Source organism: Myiozetetes cayanensis, unplaced genomic scaffold, assembly GCF_022539395.1.
Source record: "Myiozetetes cayanensis isolate MyiCay16 unplaced genomic scaffold, myiCay2020 scf26, whole genome shotgun sequence".
NCBI classification, from domain to species: Eukaryota; Metazoa; Chordata; class Aves; order Passeriformes; family Tyrannidae; genus Myiozetetes; species Myiozetetes cayanensis.
The window spans coordinates 7,246,633-7,263,290 of NW_026087477.1; the positions used below are offsets into that span (position 1 = coordinate 7,246,633).

Below are 16,658 nucleotides of genomic sequence, written 5' to 3' on the forward strand. Positions count from 1 at the left end.
TCGGGATGCCAGGGAAGGGCTGGAGCTGTGCCAGGGGGGTTGGGATGGATCTCAGGGAAAGGTTCTTCCCCCAGAGGGTGGTGGGCACTGCCCAGGCTCCCCAGGGCAGTGGGCACGGCCCCAAGGCTGCCAGAGCTCCAGGAGCGTTTGGACAACGCTCTGAGGGACAGGGGGGGATTGTTGGGGTGTGCTGGGCAGGGCCAGGGGTTGGACAGGACGATCCCTGTGTGTCCCTCCCCGCTCGGGACGCTCCGCGCTCTGTGGCGGCCCCGCCGTCCCCTCACGCTTTCCCCCCGGCTCAGGCGCTGCTCGGGCAGCCCTGTGAGGGCAGCGGCTTCGCGGGGTCCTCGGCGCGGCCGCGGCGCTGCCAAGATGGCGGCGGGGCCGGTGCCGGCCGTGTGAGGCGGGAGCGCTCCCGGGCCCCTCGGCCCGCCCGGCCCGGCCCCGCGCCCCGCCGCCGGCATGCTCCGCTCCACCGGCTACTTCCGCGGCATCGACTGCCCCTTCTTCAGCGCCGGCGGGACGGGGTCGGGCGGGGGGTGCCGCAGGCCCTACTGCCACTTTCGGCACCCGCCGGCGCCCCCCGCGCCCTCCGGAGACCCCGGCGCGGGGATCCCGCTCGGACACGGCGCAGGTATCCCCCCCTTCCCCCGGCTCCGTCCTGCTCCTCCTTCCTCGAGCTGTGGCTCTTCCAGGTCCTGCCGCCCCTGCCTGGTTTCTTCCTCGGCCCCCCATCCCGGTCCTGCCCCCCATCCCGGTCCTGCCCCCCATCCCGGTCCTGCCCCCCCATCCCGGTCCTGCCTCCCATCCCGGTCCTGCCCCCCATCCCGGTCCTGCCCCCCCATCCCGGTCCTGCCCCATCCGGTCCACCCCCCATCCCGGTCCTGCCCCCCCATCCCGGCCCCCCCGTTCTCCCCCTGTAAGGGCAGGCCCGTGCCGGGTCTCCTCCTCTCTCCGGACGCCCACCAGGGCCTGGATCCGCCTCCCCCTCCCCTGAAACCCCCCCGGTGCCCCCGGGACCGGCTGTTTTCATTCCGCTCCTCCCCGCTGGGCTCCGGGGGCATCACCCGGCGGGGCAGGCGGGCCCCCCGCGTGTGCTCAGCCCTGCGCTGTCCCCTCGTGTTCCCACCAGGGAGCTTTCCAGCCCCGTGGGCGCCTCTCCCACCGCTCCCACCGCACAAAGGGCTGTGTGGAGCCGCTTTCCGGGGTGCCCCGGGGTTTGGAACGGGCCCGCTTGTCCCCGGCGCGGCTGCGGGAGCTCCGCGCTGCCCTCAGCCCGCTGTGTTTTTGTCGCTCCGGGCGCTGAGGTGTCCGGGCCCCGTTCCAAACGTGCTGACAGCTCCGGCTCCCGTCAGATCCCGGCAGGAGGAGCTGGAGGTGCCCGTGCCCTGCGGCCGGGGCAGGGAGGCAGGGCCCGTGCTGGGCTGTTCTGGGGGGCTGTGCTGAGCCAGGGGGGTGTGGGGGGAGGCACGGAGCACTGCCAGGCTTCCCGCAGGCAGCTTGGCACAAACCTCCCCGGGAATCAGTGAATCAGGGACTGCCCTGGCTTGGAAGGGCCTCACAAGGATCAATAAGTGAGTTATTGTTCTCCCTTCTCCCAGCAGCTCCTGTCGTTCTCCTTACACGCATTATCAGCTGCTCTGCTGATTTATCCAGGCAGAAAAGCCTTCCCTCTGCTCCCCAGGAGATCCCTGCTGGCTTTCCTTTTGTTAAAGCTTTGTAACTTTCTGTCGGTTTTCTCTCAAACCAGAAGCGGAAATTGCCAAAGTGGAGCCCCACTCGTGGGGTTTTTGGGTTCTTGCTCAACTCTTTGGGTTGCTCAGGAGTTTGGAAGAGGATTAACTCTCTGTGTCCCCTGGTTACCAGATCAGCTCAGCACCACCACTAGTTTAGTTTAAAATAAAAGAAGCGTAAAAGTGCTGTCGCAGGCAGGTAAAACACATCAGAAAGACAAAGGGTTTTGCCTTTTTCTGTGCTCTTTTCAATTTTAAAAGCTCCCTGGAACCCTTTAGGATGGTCCTTTAGATGACATCATAAATGCCTTGCAGTGTGCTGTTCCTGTGTGTCTTTAAATATCTGTGGGGTGTCAGTTTTGGAACCAGAACTGCTGATTTTGGTCTGTGCCAGGTGCTTGGGAGCAGCTGGGGCTGGGTTTGGGTGTGGAGATGGGGAAGTGAGAACAGGTTTCCAGTGAATGTTCCTGGTGCCCCTGGAAGGTGTGTGCGGCTCCTGGAAGGGTTGGGGTAAGAGCTGAGCGTGGAAGGCAAAAAAAACCACCCCAGTGTCTTGCTGGGCCTGGCCTGGCTGAGCCAGAGAGCCAGGAGAGGCATCCTGAGTGCTGGGGAGTGAGGGTGGTTTCCTTGGAGTCCTGAGGGTTGGGAAAAGACCTCCAAGATCAAGTGCAGCTCTCAGTGCAGCCCCTCCACCACGGTCACCACTGACCCCTGTCCCCAAGGGCCACATCCACACCTTGTTTGAACACTCCCAGGGATGGAGACTCCACCCCTGCCCTGGGCAGCTGTGCCAGGGCTTGACAACCCTTTCCATTCCGAATTTTTTCCTGATGTCCAACTTAATCTACTCTGCTGTGGCTCTTGGAGAAGCCCTGGCTGGTGACTGTAGGGTGGGCCTGGTTTCTGCCACCTGTGAAAGGAGCAGGATCCCGGAGGAGAGAAGGCTCCAGGGAGACCTTGGAGCCACTTCCAGAGCCTCAAGGGGCTCCAGGAGAGCTGGAGAGGGACTGGGGACAAGGGATGGAGGGACAGGACACAGGGAATGGCTTCCCAGTGCCAGAGGGCAGGGAGAGATGGGATATTGGGAAGGAATTGTTGGCTGTGAGGGTGGGCAGGCCCTGGCACAGGTTGCCCAGAGCAGCTGTGGCTGCCCCTGGATCCCTGGAAGTGTCCAAGGCCAGGTTGGACGGGGCTTGGAGCACCCTGGGCCGGTGGGAGGTGTCCCTGCCCATGGCAGGGGGTGGGATGGGATGCTCTTTAAGGTCCCTTCCCACCCAAACCATTCCAGGATTCCATGATTTCAGCTGAGAAATGGGAGATGAGCAATGGACCTGCTGCAATCCCTGGATTTCAGAGGGGCCCCCAGCGGGTCATGGAAGGTTCCTGATTTCTGAAGGAGCAGAAGACACACCCTGGCAGTTGCTCTGTAGGCAGTGCTTGGCTCAGCTTCACCAGCAGGATTCAGCTCGAAGTGCTCCTGTCATTCCCCTGCCTGCCTGGAGCTCCTGGTGCCTGGCAGGATCTGTAGGATTTACACTAGAGGGTGTAGTAGCCCAGCCAGAACCAGGCAACCATCTTCTGGGAGCAGGATCTCCCTTCCAGCAGGACTTGCTCCCTGCCAGGGGAGCTGCCTGTCTCCTTTTGAAGCAGCACTTGGGCAGGTTTGACCCATTTAATCACATCACTCGATAAATAAGCTTTAAAAGCGTTGTTTGTGTTTTTTTTTTTTTACCAGAGCAGGTGGGTCTCTGCAGCCCAGATCGGTGTTTTCTGGGATGGTGCCTGGAAATGAAGGATAACATCTAAGGAAGCAGCCTGCTAAGCATATTGATTCCAGGCTGGGGCTGGCTTTGATGTCTGGGAGGACTGGAGGACTGGCAGGAACCCCCAAAACTCCTGGTACAGCTTTGGAGCCTTTGAAAAGTGAGAGTGGAGCTGGCCCTGGCAGGTTGTGGAGGGAGGAGGCTGTGGGCACGGGCCAGCCGGAGCAGAGAGGATGTGGAAAGAGGAATTAGTGGGATGTAGCACCGTTCCCCCTTTCTTTTGTGCCACCCTCACCATTCCAGCCCTCTCCGAGGGCAGCTCGGTCAGTGCAAAGGTGTGGAGGGAGGAGGGAGCTGTTGAGATGTGTCTGGTCTCTAGGGCCCGTGTGAAACAGGGCCTGGAATGTGGGATATCTGGCATGGGAAGTCTCTTCCCATGTTTTGCTGCCCAGACTGTGGCTCCCTGGAGGCTCCTGGAAATCCCAGGCTGGCTGGGCACTGAGGAAGGGGCTGGAGCTTGTGCTGGGTGAGGGTTGGGGGGGAGGAATTTTCTGTGCAGGGCTGGGAATCTGGAGGTTGCCAATTCTAATCCTGACTTGGCTGAAGTGCTTTTTCCATCTGTGAGATGACTAAAACCCACCTGCTTCAGAGCAGGATGAAAAGATTATTGAATGTGTGTGAAGTGCTTTGAAAGCGGGTGGTGTAAGGAGGAGGGAAGAACTGCCTTCAGTCCTAAAAGCGTCTTTTCAAGAGCTGTAGAGGGGAAAAATAGGTCTCTCTTTAAAGTCTGGGTCCTGAGTGTGCTGAAAGACATAAAAGAGGCATAATTCAGCTCTTCAAAAATATCTTAAGGGAAGCAGCTCTTTGGTTTGCTGGGTTTCAGGGCTGTCAGGAAGGTGTTTGGGGTGGATGTTTTTGAACCCAGAGCAGAAAGTTGTGTCCTGGTCTGGAGCTCGGAGTTCTTTTGCCTGCTCTGATCGTGGAATCCTGGAATGTCCTGAGCTGGAAGGGACCCACAGGGATAATCCAGTCCAATCCCTGTCCCAGGACACCCCAACAATCCCCCCCTGTCCCTCAGAGCGTTGTCCAAACGCTCCTGGAGCTCTGGCAGCCTTGGGGCCGTGCCCACTGCCCTGGGGAGCCTGGGCAGTGCCCACCACCCTCTGGGGGAAGAACCTTTCCCTGAGATCCATCCCAAACCCCCTGGCACAGCTCCAGCCGTTCCCTGGCATCCCGATCCTTGTGTTCTGTGAGCTGGGAAGAGCCAGGCTTTCAGCCCCTCCCGCAGTGCTTCACTCTCAGGGGGGTTCCTGAGCTGCCCGGTGCTTTCCTGAGTGGTGCAAAGCTCGTGGGGCGGTTTTGTTGCTGTGTGGATGTTGTGTTGGGATGGCCGAGGCTTTGCAGGTTGGATGCCAGGGCTGGAAGGTGCCTGGCTGGGTGTGTGTGGTGCAGGGACAGAGCTCTGCAGCTCTGTGTGATTTGCACCCTGAGCTGCTGCAGCTGCTGGGCTCGGGTCAGGTGTGGAGAAACCCTTGGGTTTGTGCCCCCAGCCTGAGCTCTAGATCCTGTCTGTGGCTCAGGGGAGGCCCCTCAGCTGTGCCTGCTGCCAGAAAGCAGCCCCTGGGATGGTGTGACCGTGAGGGTCCCCCGGAGGGTGGTGGGCACTGCCCAGGCTCCCCAGGGCAGTGGGCACGGCCCCAAGGCTGCCAGAGCTCCAGGAGCGTTTGGACAACGCTCTGAGGGACAGGGGGGGATTGTTGGGGTGTGCTGGGCAGGGCCAGGATTGAACTGGATGGTCCCTGTGGGTCCCTCAGGGATCTGTGGTGCTTGGTGGAACCTAAAGAGGCTCTTTAAATGTTAAACCCCAACTTTAATTACCCCCTGCCCAGGTGTCACTGGGGGATCCTCACGCAGCCCTTTCTTGAGGGGATCTGCTGGGTTTGGTGGGAGCAGCCTCAGCTCAGTCTGGGATTGCCCTTCTCTGACTGCCACTTGCAGTGTAGCTCCATTCCACGGGTACAAAGGGTGACAAAAAGGGTCTTTCCAGCTGCGTTTTCCTCCCTGTTTTTTATGTTGTGCAAGATCAGCTCAGGAAAGAGCTTTTATTATTACTGTATTTGCTACAGGGAAACTGAGGAGAGATGGAAACCCGTGAGGTGCCTTCACTGTCACCCCTGATAGAGGAAAAAGTTGGTTTAGTGTTGGGCCCTCCAGCCCATGGACCCTGTGTGGGGACATTAATTCTGCTTTTTCTGTGTTCAGGGCAGTAATAACCAAAATGTCAATAATAACTAAAATTTATTTTTAACTGAAGTTTTTGCAATGAAGACTGAAAACCCAGCTGGTGGTAAGGTCAGGATGTGTCTTTTCATGCCGTGGCTCCCCAGCAGTTTGGGATTTGGGATTTGGGGTCATTTAACTGTCCCAGCAGTTTCCCGTGGGTGGGCAGGGGCAGCTGGGGGATGTGCCAGGATTTTGGGGTGGGGCTGACAGGACACTGGGGTTTTTTGCTCTTTCTGTGGCTGTGGGCAGGTTCAGCCCCAGGTCAGAGTGTCCCCACGTGGCTGTTCCTCGCTCCAGTGGAAAAGCAGGAGGTGGGAGCAAATCTCCACCAAACCAGAAGGGTTTTGGGAGGTGAAGGTGCTGGGGCGCTCCCACAGGAGCCCTTCGTCCACTCTCAGAGGATCTCCCTCCACCGTGCAACACCTTTTGAACACTTCCTCTGATTGGTTTTATTTTATTTATTTTTTTTTAACCTCCAGCCAAGCCCTGCCCCGCTGTGCTAATGGGCAGCACGATTCCCTAATCCCGGCTTTCCCAGCCCACGTTCCGGTGCTGGGCGAGGCCGGCGTGGGTTCGCGTGGGTTCGCGTGGGCCTCGGGCAGGCGCCGACAGGCATGGCCAGGCTGTGTCCCTTGTCCCTGCCCTGCTGGACGGGGGTTGTGGGGCCGGGGGCACGGGGGGATGGATGTCGGGGAACCCACAGCCACTCGTGGGGGGCCCGCGCCGAGCCAAAAGCCGCGTGTGCAGCTGGGGAGCGGGCACAGCAGGTGGAAAACTGCCCCGGGGGTGACGGGAGCAGCTGTAGGAAAGAGGAACCTGGTCAGAAAACCCCCGGCGACACGGAGAGCCCGGGCGAGAGCTGGCAGGGAGCGAGGGGGAAGGCGGGTCCTGCCCCGAGTCTCTGCCCCTGCGGGTGCAGTGTCAGCACACGCGCGGCGTGGGCAGCCGGCAGCCCTCGCCGCGGTGCCTCGGCATGAACAAATACCTGCAGTGTTTGTTGAGCACGGGGAGCTCAGGTAACTCTTCGGGCCGTTTTTTTGGCACGGGGTGGACTCGGGGAGGGGGGCGCGGCCGGGAAGGAGAGCAGAGAAGCGGCTGCTCCGGGAGGCTTTCCCGGGGTGCCGCTCATGGAACAGCAGCCCCGGCTGCTCGGGCTGCTTCCCCCGGAGCACAGCGACCGTGCAGGCAGCTCTGCTCGCCTTGGGGGGATCTGCTGGCACCGGGGTTTTCCCTCTCCCTGCGGATCGTGGCTCTTTATCGAGGAGAGGGTTGTGCTGAGGGGGTTAAAAGCTGTGGAGCTGCAGGAGTCCCGAAGGAGCTGCGAAGTTTTAATTCTGCCTTTCGGGTTGTCCGAAGCCAGACAGGTTTTAAAACCAGCTTAACTCTCCCTTTTAACCCTTCATAACTCACAGCTGAAGTTGTGTTTTGGTTTTCTTTTTTTTTTTTTTTAAATATAACACAGCTTGAAAGGTGCTTTTCTTTAGCTTTTGACATTATATTTCAAGGTGTCCAGTTGTGGCTGTATTGGAATAGTTGTGGGGGTTTTTTTCCCCCTGAAATAGTTAAAGAAACAAGACAGGTGTTAAGGAGATAACTTATCTTGAGCACACCAGAGAAAGGCTGGAAAATTAAAGCACTGGTGGGTGTAGCTGCTTTTGACTGTGCTGGTCAGAATAAGTTTTCAAGGTGGAGTTGAATAGAGAGAAGACAACAGATAACTTGAAACACCTAAATATTTCCTTCTTTCCTTCTTCTTTATAAAGAACTCTTGCTAATGCTCTGCTGATGAGATTTTGGAGCAGATCCCAACAATTTCCCCTTTTCCTGTATTTTGAGGGATAACTTTAAAGCTGGGATGAGAGGGAGAATGGCAAGATCTCCAAGGAATCCAGACATTGAATATCCAGATTAACCTTATCATGGCTCTTCAAGCAGTGGGATGCCTCTGACAGGCTGTGGGGTGGGGGTGGCTTTGGGGTGCCAGCCTTTGCTCTCTGGCAAATGCACCAGTTATGGCTCTCAGTTCTTTCCTAAGTCATGGGAGAAATGTGCCAGTGGAGTGATTTCCTCTTAGGAGAACATTCCCACCCATCACAGGCCTGGATGTTCTTTGCTGTTTCACACTGGGGCGGGTGGGACTGTCAGGGCTGGTGATGGAGGGGTGGGAGGGATGGTTTTGTGTGGCTTTTCCCCCCTTGGATTCAGCTGGTGGGGCCGTGGGAGGCAGTGACAGTCCCAGCTGCCCCCCAGGGCTGTCTCTGAGGCTGTGGATGGGGTGAAGCTGCCACGTTCAGTGGCTTGAGGATGCTTTAGGTGTTTGTCTTGCTGTGCCAGAGGCAAAATTGCCCAAATTTGTGTTCCCATGAATGGAGTGGGGGTGTGTGCTGTGTCCTGGGGTGTTGGTGCCTGAGCTGCCCTGTGGGACGTGCCCTGACATTCACCTGCAGGAGCTTCCCAGCTGGAGCTGTTCCCTGCTGGAATGAGCCCACTCAGGCAGGGCTGTGTCTCAGGAGAGCTGGAAGGGCACTTAGACAAGGGATGGAGGGACAGGACACAGGGAATGGCTTCCCAGTGCCAGAGGGCAGATTAGCTGGGATATTGGGAAGGAATTCTTGGCTGGGAGGGTGGGCAGGCCCTGGCACAGGCTGCCCAGAGCAGCTGTGGCTGCTCCTGGATCCCTGGAAGTGTCCCAGGCCAGGCTGGACGGGGCTTGGAGCACCCTGGGCTGGTGGAAGGTGTCCCTGCCCATGGCAGGGGGTGGGATGGGATACTCTTTAAGGTCCCTTCCCACCCAAACCATTCCTTGATTCCCCCCTGGCAGGATGGGATGGCCGAGCTGAGGGAACAGCCTGTGGATGGTCCAGGGGGGATGTCTGGCTGCTCTTGTCCCTTGCTGTGACCCCCCCTCCCCATGCTGGTTGTGGCACCTCTGGGAACCCCCCGCTCAGCCCCTCAGGCTCAGGTGGCACCGTTGGTGGCTACAACACCAGCTGGAGAAACCAGCCCTGACCCAGAGCAGGGTTAAAAATACCCTGTGAGAGATGACTGTTCAGCTTTTTTCAGCCTCTCATTTCTCACATTTGAGTCCCTTTTTCCACTAAAGAAATGACTGTAGGGGGGTTCATGATGTACTTTACATTAAAACACCTCCCTTGGAGTAACAAATCCGAGGATTGGGGTGATAGGGACCTCTCAGACCTTGCTGTCTCTTGATCAGCACGAGGCTATCCCTGCTTGTAAAATTTAACTTGAAGAGTTAAAATTTACTACTTAAAAAGAGAAAGAAGGAGCAAACCAAATTCTTAGGACTAAGGTTATATCTAAAGTTGAAGACAACATTTCTTTTAGCTCCCCTTCCCTGCCCTCCTGACCCATTTCCTCTGGACAATTACTCGAAAAGTACTATTTTAAATCTCAGCATTAATTACTTCCAAGCGGTTGCCTATTATTGTTTGAATTAATTGTTGGGAATTTGCTTTGGGTCCTGGCAAATGAGCTTTTGTGCCAAGAGCTGCCATTTCTTTTGCACTCTGAAGAGGAGCAGAGCTCACTCAGCCTGCTGGTAAAGCCTTTTCTGAAACGTGTTTTTTTTTTTTGTTGTTCTGGAGGAGCCACTGTCTCCTCTGTGAAGCATTAAATGAGAAGCAGAAAGCACCTTTCCAGGGGTGCTAATTTCTGTGTGATTGCAGGGGCTGTCCATTTGCTGGGTGCTGGCACAGGCAAACACAGGGAGCTGTTAAACCAACAAAGCTCTTCCGATGACGTGAAATAAAAATACCTTTTGTTTGTTGGGGTTTTTTTTCCCTCCTGTCAGGGATTGCAGAGCCAGAAGGTCCCCCCTGAGCCTCCTTTTCTCCAGGCTGAGCCCCCCCAGCTCCCTCAGCTGCTCCTGCTGCTCCAGCCCCTTCCTAGCTCCCTTCCCTTCCCTGGACACGCTCCAGCATCTCCATGTCCTTCTTGTCATAAAATATTGTCAAGAAATGTTTGCTGTGCAGGTCCCACTGTGCAGCTTGACCAGCAAAGCCTTTTGTTTTGAATTCCTAATTGCTGTAAATTTGGAAGTTTTTAATTTTTGCCACCTTTTTACCTGGCAGCAGCAGCAGCTCAGTAGCTCTGTCAGGTCTGGAAGGGAGGTAGTTGGTTGTCACCCAATTGCCCAGAGCAGCTGTGGCTGCCCCTGGATCCCTGGAAGTGTCCAAGGCCAGGTTGGACAGGGTTTGGAGCACCCTGGGCTAGTGGAAGGTGTCCCTGCCCATGGCAGGGGGTGGCACTGGGTGGCTTTAAGGTCCCTTCCCACCCAAACCCTTCCAGGATTCTGTGCCCCACGTTCTGCACCTGCAGGTTTGCACTGACCAGCAGCCATCACACATTTTGGCTTTGCTGTGTTCAAAGCATCTCAGGTATGTGTTGTGGTGGGTGCTGGGGGAAAGAAAAAAAAAAAAAAAGAGACATCTTTTTCTCCAGAGTGATTCACTGCAGAGTAAGCTTTACCATCACACAGGTGACCTTGTCCTCCCATTCTTCTGTAATGTCAGCTTTGTTTACTGCCCTTGCCTGTTGCCCAAACTAGAAGGACCAGGGAGGAGCTGCTGGATTAGAGGAGCTCTGTAATAAAAGCAGCTCCACCTCAGAGCTGAGACCTCGTGCTCCCAGGAGAAAGCCCAGCCAGCCCCGTGGTTTTGGCAGGATCTTGTGTTGTGCCCCACATTCTCTGGGCTGGAGGGGCTGACTCGAGCACAGCTCAGTTTGATGTGTTCTCAGGTAGTGCTGGGTTAAGGAAGATCCTCAGTGGGGTCCTGTGGAAATCAGTAATGACTTGTTTTGTGTGCTGTTGGTGGGAACTCCACCTCTGTGTGTCTTAGGAGGGTTATTTCGTGTGTCTGAGGTACGTTAATTTATTAAAATTGTGCTTTAAGGAGTGCCCTGATGGCAGTTTTCATAGTTCTGTCAGGGCTTGGCATCTCAAGTCTCATTATCTCCTGATTCCCAAAGGACAGTTTAGACTCTTTCCCAGAATCCCAGAGAATCTCCTGAGCTGGGAGGGACCCACAGGGATCATCCAGTCCAACTCCTGGCCCTGCCCAGGACACCCCAACAATCCCCCCCTGTCCCTCAGAGCATTGTCCAAACGCTCCTGGAGCTCTGGCAGCCTTGGGGCCGTGCCCACTGCCCTGGGGAGCCTGGGCAGTGCCCACCACCCTCTGGGGGAAGAACCTTTCCCTGAGATCCATCCCAACCCCTCTGACACACCTTCATGTAAAACACCCCTCCAAAAGTGTTATTTCAACGTGTGATGCCTCTCTTTGGCTTCAGCAGGAGCCACAGACATCTCTCACATCACAGCAGCAAACCCAGTGCAGTTCCTCCTGTACTAATCCCCCTTTACATCCTGAGTGTCCAGATGAGTGAAATAAAAAGAGGAATAAAAGCACAAGGTGAACAGGCTCCTTTGAGTCCGGGATCCCAGTGGTACAAAGGGATCTGGGCTTGGGCACTGAGGGATCCCTTCCCTCTGCTGGGTTCCTGGGAGTGTAATCAGGCAGGTCTGATTTGAGACAGCAGGTTGATTTCTCTGGCTTTGGAGGCTTGATGGCTCTCTCTGTTTATGTGTGTGTGTGTGTTCATACAAACAAACCTCCCCTCCTGCTGTGTTTCCTCTGCATTATCTGCAGATGCTCCCTGACCAGAGGTGCTGGTGCTGATGAGCTTGGTGGAGCCACTTAGAGAGTCTTTCATGGCCAGGCAGGCTTTGATCAGCAGTGCTGGGTGATCCATCAGGCCCCCTCCACAAGAGCTCTTTCCTGGCCTGTCTCAAAACCTGCTGGCACGTCTGGAGGTTGTAATGTGTGTTTTCATCTGCTCCCTCCACCCAGGGACACAAAAGGTGCTGTTGGTTTTGTCCTGCAGGTGAACAGCGGGGGCTCAGACACCAGAGCTGTGCTTGGCTTGCCTTCTGCTTTTATCTGATCCCGACTCATTTAAAGCAGTTTGGTTCCCTGGGTGGACAGGATGCCTTTTGTGCGGTTTGGGTTTGTGTTTTTGCCCATTTTGGCAAGTCTTTAGATCCAGACTCTTGTGTTCTCTCTTTCCAGGCTGCCAGGCTTTCAGCTGTTCCCTGGAAATGCCTGTGTGCTAAATTTGAGGTCTCAGTCTCGATTCAGAGGGTGATAGCTGACTCCTCAGCTGGTCTTCTGTGGCCCCACGGAGCTGATGTTTCACAGGGTGGGGAGGGAGATGAGGTGGGGGGTATGGAGAGCTCCCTGCTCCTTGTCAGCTCTCAGGATGGTGTTTACACCTCCTAGTTTTGATAATCTGCACACACACTCGCCTTGATGCTGCTGCTCCTTTCATCTGGGTTTGCTCCTGGTTTTCCCTTGTTACCCTCATTTCTTCCTGGTTTCTGACTGGGCTCTGCAGTCAGCCTGGGCAGTGTCCACTGCTCTGGTTTGCCACCTCCTCCCTCCCTCTCCTGCCACGTGTGAGCTGTGCTGGGTGTCACAAAGGGGAAGGGCACTCACTGCTTTGGGAAATGCTCTTGGTGTCGTCACTAAAGCTCTTTGCAATAGCTGGAGGGGAACTGCTTGTAGAAATAACCCCTTGTTCCTCCTTCCCCTCCTTCCTCCTTCCCCTCATTCCTGGCTCTGACAGTGCCGTGGAAGGTGGTGACATCACTGTGTGATTGCCCAGAGGCCTGTTCAATCAGGAGCTCACTGGTTTGGAAAAAAACTTGGCAAACCCGAGGGGGGTATAAAAAGTATTTTCAGAAATCACTGCCTTTGTTTTAACCTCTCTTACTCTGCTTCCCCAGGGGCTGATTTTACCAACTGCTGGACAGGTTCTTGTTACCAAAGGAGGCTGTGCATGTGTGGATCCTCTATCAAAAAAATACCCCAAAAACCCAAAACAACCCCCTCAAAACCCTCAGTCTTGCGGGAATGGGAGAAACGGCTCCTTTAACGCTTTCTGACTTCCAAGGAATTCTCTCATCCCTCTTAGAGCTGAGAGGTTTTTTATGTTCTGTCTTTTATCTCTCTGCCTGTTGTCTGGTTCTTCTGCGTATCCATGTTGGAAAGGCAGTGTTACTGCTGTCCTTGTAGGAGAGAACAGAAGGTTTCTCTGGGATATATCCAGAGGCACTCTGATAAAACAAGCATTGAAAACAGTTCTGAGTCCAAAAGCAGCTGTTAATGCACCTGTAGCTTCTGTCAGCTTGCTAAGTGTGGTTTTTGTAGGAATCATGGAATGCTTTGGGTTGGAAGGGACCTTAAAGCTCATCCAGTCCCACTCCTTTTCTTACTGGAATCCTCTTCCCACCTTGGTTGCTCTGCTGAATTAAGCAGATAATTCTGTGTGCACTCAGCTCCTCTTGGGCCTCATTCTGTGATTATTCCTTGGTGCCCTGAAGAATATTTAATTTACAGAGATTTCCATGAGTAGCAAAAGCACTTTGTTAATGGATCTTTAATCCTGGGAGCAGTTTGTGCTGTCTGGTCTAGTCTAGGCCAGAGAACATCACTGGTGGCTTTTGGTATTCAGTGTTTATTTATTCTGTGGTGCTTTTGCTTGTCACTCAACGTTGGGTTTCGATAAGAGCAGGCCTTACAAAGACCTCTTTTAGATTTTACTCCAAAGAAAATGCCCCTTGAATTGCTGGCAGTAAATGATGTTTAATTCCTTTTTTATAGAGCGGGGATATGATCCCTACAACCCAGAGCTTCCCAGGGCCTCGCTGGAGACGGAGGATGGCACCCTGGCCGACCTGACAGACGTGACCCCCGGGATTCTGGAGCTGGAGCTGGTCAACAAGGCCATTGAGGCTGTGAAGAACGAGGTGGAGAGAGAGCAGAAGAAATATGAGGAGCTGCTGGAAACCACCAAGGAGTTTGGTGCCTCAGAGGGCTCCTCCCTCCTCTCCAGCTCGCCCGTGTCGGCTGCTGGGACTCAGAGCGATTCCTTTGCCTCCTTGGAGTACAATCCAGGGAGCTACAACTTCAACAGCAACTCAGACTACAACCCCACCCCTCTCAGTGCTGCTGGCCGGTCGAGTAAATACACTTTGGACTCCTCCCGATCCAAAGGGAGCTCCCTGGAATACATTCCCAAGGCTGTGGTGCAGAGCAAAAAATACAGCAGCACTGTCGCCACCAACAAGTACGTGATTGATGACTCCAAGCCTTCCACAGACTTGGAATACGACCCCCTTTCCAATTACTCAGCCAGGCTTTTGAGCAAAGCCTCAACCAAGGAGCCCAAGGGGTCCAAGAGGGAAAGGGTGGCTGATTATGAGGACTCCTACTCTCCCTCACAGAAGAAGCTCTGTGAAGACCCCGATGACTACGAGGTGTTGGCCAGGTTCTCCTCCTCCGAGGATGAGGCTGATGTGGAGTACAAAGCAGCTTCTGGTAGCTCCCCATCCAAAGCTGGCTCTGAGGGTGAGTCAAACGAGCTCTCCAGCAAAGAGCTGAGCACCAAACTGGATGGCTCTGCTTCCCAGGAGAGCAGGGAGGCGGCACAGCGTGGAAGGGAGGACCTCCCAAGCTGGCAGAAAAACGTGGCCAAAAACCTGCCGGACAAGAGCACAAAAGCTCCGGTGAAACCCTGCTCTGGTAAGAACAGCCAGGAGGCTGAAAATAAAAACAAAGACTCGAAAGACAAAGCAAAAAGGAAGAAATCAGACCTTAGTAAGACACCAGGCCTCGGTGAGGCCGGGAAGAAGGAGAAGAGTAAAGAGACAGAAAAGGGCAAAGTGCTCAAGAAAGAAGAAAAATTGAAAACCAAGAGCGAAGAGAAAAACTGCAAAGATAAAAGCGTCAGGGCGAAAACAGAGGGGAACCTGAAGAGACCTGAGAAGCAGAAGTCAGAAAAAGCAGATGGGCTCAAGAAGGAAAAATCCAAGTCCAGCAACAGCAGCAGCAGCTCAGGAAAAAGCAAGAGCGAGGGCGTCCCCAAGGGCTGCGGCTCCGAGAAGCTGGGGAGCAGCGGGAAGGACTCCCAGAGCAGAGCGGGGGACGTGAAAAACGGGAAGGAACCCTCGGGCCGGAAAAACAAGGAGAAAGGGACCAAGACCGCGGGGGCGGAGAGGAAGAGGGAAAAGGTCAGTCCTGCGGGCCAGGGGGAGCCCAAGAAGGGCCGGAAGCAGCGGAGCTTGAGCCACGTGGACCTGTTTGGGGACGAGAGCGGCGAGGACGATGCCGAGGGCCGGCCTTTGGCCTCCTCCCGGCGCGCCCCGAGCTCCGACTCGGACGGGGAGGGCTCGGGCTCGGCCTCGGAGGGCACCGGGGAGAGGGCACGCAGGGCCAAGCGCTCCCGGCTCTCCAGGTCCTCCTCGTCCTCCTCCACCTCCGACGACATCGACTATTCCATCCTGGAGAAGGACGTGGACTTCGAGTCGGACCCCATGGAGGAGTGCCTGCGGATCTTCAACGAGTCCAAGGATGTGAAGACCGAGGACAAGGGAAGGCTGGGGAAGCAGGTAATGCTGGGGTGGGTTCTGCCTGGGTTCAGTGGTGCTGCTGCTTTCAAGAGGCTCCGTGGGTTGGAAGAATCTCATCCTTGTCCTGGCTGAGTGCTCGGAAGAGCTTGCACCTGAGTTTTCACCTGCGGGATTGAAAGGATCCAGTTCTCTTTTTGTGGGGGAGGCCTTTAGCTGTCAGAGTTATCAGTTACTTCTGTCTCCATCTGGCCTGGGTGGCTGGAGAAGAGGCTTCAGAGAGCAAGTTTTGGGGGTTTCAGAGCTGAATTTGCCAGTTTGGGAGATGCCTTCTTGTTGCAGCAGAGTTTAAGGAACACAGGGATGAAACCTGGGCCGTGTATTGGGGCAAGTAAAGTCCATGTGCTTGTCACTGGATACTTTGGAGACTCCACAGATATTATATAATATTTACTATTTTGTGTTGTTTGGTCTCAGTAGTGAGTCAGGAGAGGGTTGGGATGGATGTCAGGAAAAGGTTCTTCCCCCAGGAAGAACACTCTCAGTCACAGGGTGGGACTGCTGGGCAGGGCCAGGAGTTGGACTGGATGATCCTGGTGGGTCCCTTCCCACTCAGGATATCCCAGGATTCTGTCATGCTGCAGGAACAGGGCACTGTGGTGCTTTTCCACCAGGAGGAATGGCTTTGTGGGAGGGTTCATCAGGGGTGTAAGTGAATTAACAGACCCTGGAGTTCCCAGAGTAGTTCAGTGGGAAGTGCTCATCAGAGTCAGATCCCAAGTTCTTCAAAAAAACCCCACCCCAAACACCCCTGGCTTTTGTAGGAATGCCAGGAGAGGTGAGGGGTGTGAGTGGCTGGCAGGAGAGGGGTGTTCAGGTCTCCTGTGGCGGGTGTGGGCTGTCGGCAGTTGTGTCACAGCTCGTGGAGTGGGGACTGTCACGCTGCTGTCCCTTGGCTTTCCTGGGGGCTCCTGGGGTTACAAACCAAGGTTTGTGTCAGCATTTCAGCAGCTGAGCACATGTTCTCACCTGCCAGCTGCCAGGTTAACCCCAAAGGAGACTTCTCCCATCTCCCTGTTGAGAGGGGTCTTCAAGTCTGCTTGGTTTCAGGAGCTTGTTCTTTTTCTTTTTCCAGCCATCCAAAGAGGAAGCAAACGAAGAAAAGGCAGAAGATAATTTAACTACCTTGTTTCCTGGCCAGAAAAGGAGGATCTCCCATCTTGTCAAACAGGGAAATGTAAGTGCAGATTTAGAAGCAGAAGTTTAGATCCTTTCAAGTGAGGATTTTCTGTCCTGACCCTGGAAAAAGATGCAGTCCTGGGGCCAGGCAGGGGCACGTGAGTTGTTTGTGCTGGAATCAGTCTAATTCCTAAATAATCCCCATGTTTAGGCATCTGTTAAAAATGGCAGCAAAACCCTAATAAAATTTGTAAGCTGTGGAAGAGTGAA

General features: G+C 55.2%; 1 protein-coding gene across 1 annotated transcript in view; it reads left to right on the forward strand.

Annotated features, from left to right (window-relative positions):
- The first annotated feature begins 369 nt into the window (after positions 1-369).
- The window catches only part of REXO1 (RNA exonuclease 1 homolog), a 38,970-nt gene continuing 22,681 nt past the window's right edge, over positions 370-16,658 (forward strand). Inside the window, exons 1-3 of the mRNA XM_050321364.1 lie at positions 370-634; positions 13,465-15,251; positions 16,345-16,446. Of these exons, the coding sequence (XP_050177321.1) occupies positions 463-634; positions 13,465-15,251; positions 16,345-16,446 (2,061 nt within the window). The 5' untranslated portion in view covers positions 370-462. The remainder of the gene's footprint in view (positions 635-13,464; positions 15,252-16,344; positions 16,447-16,658) is intronic.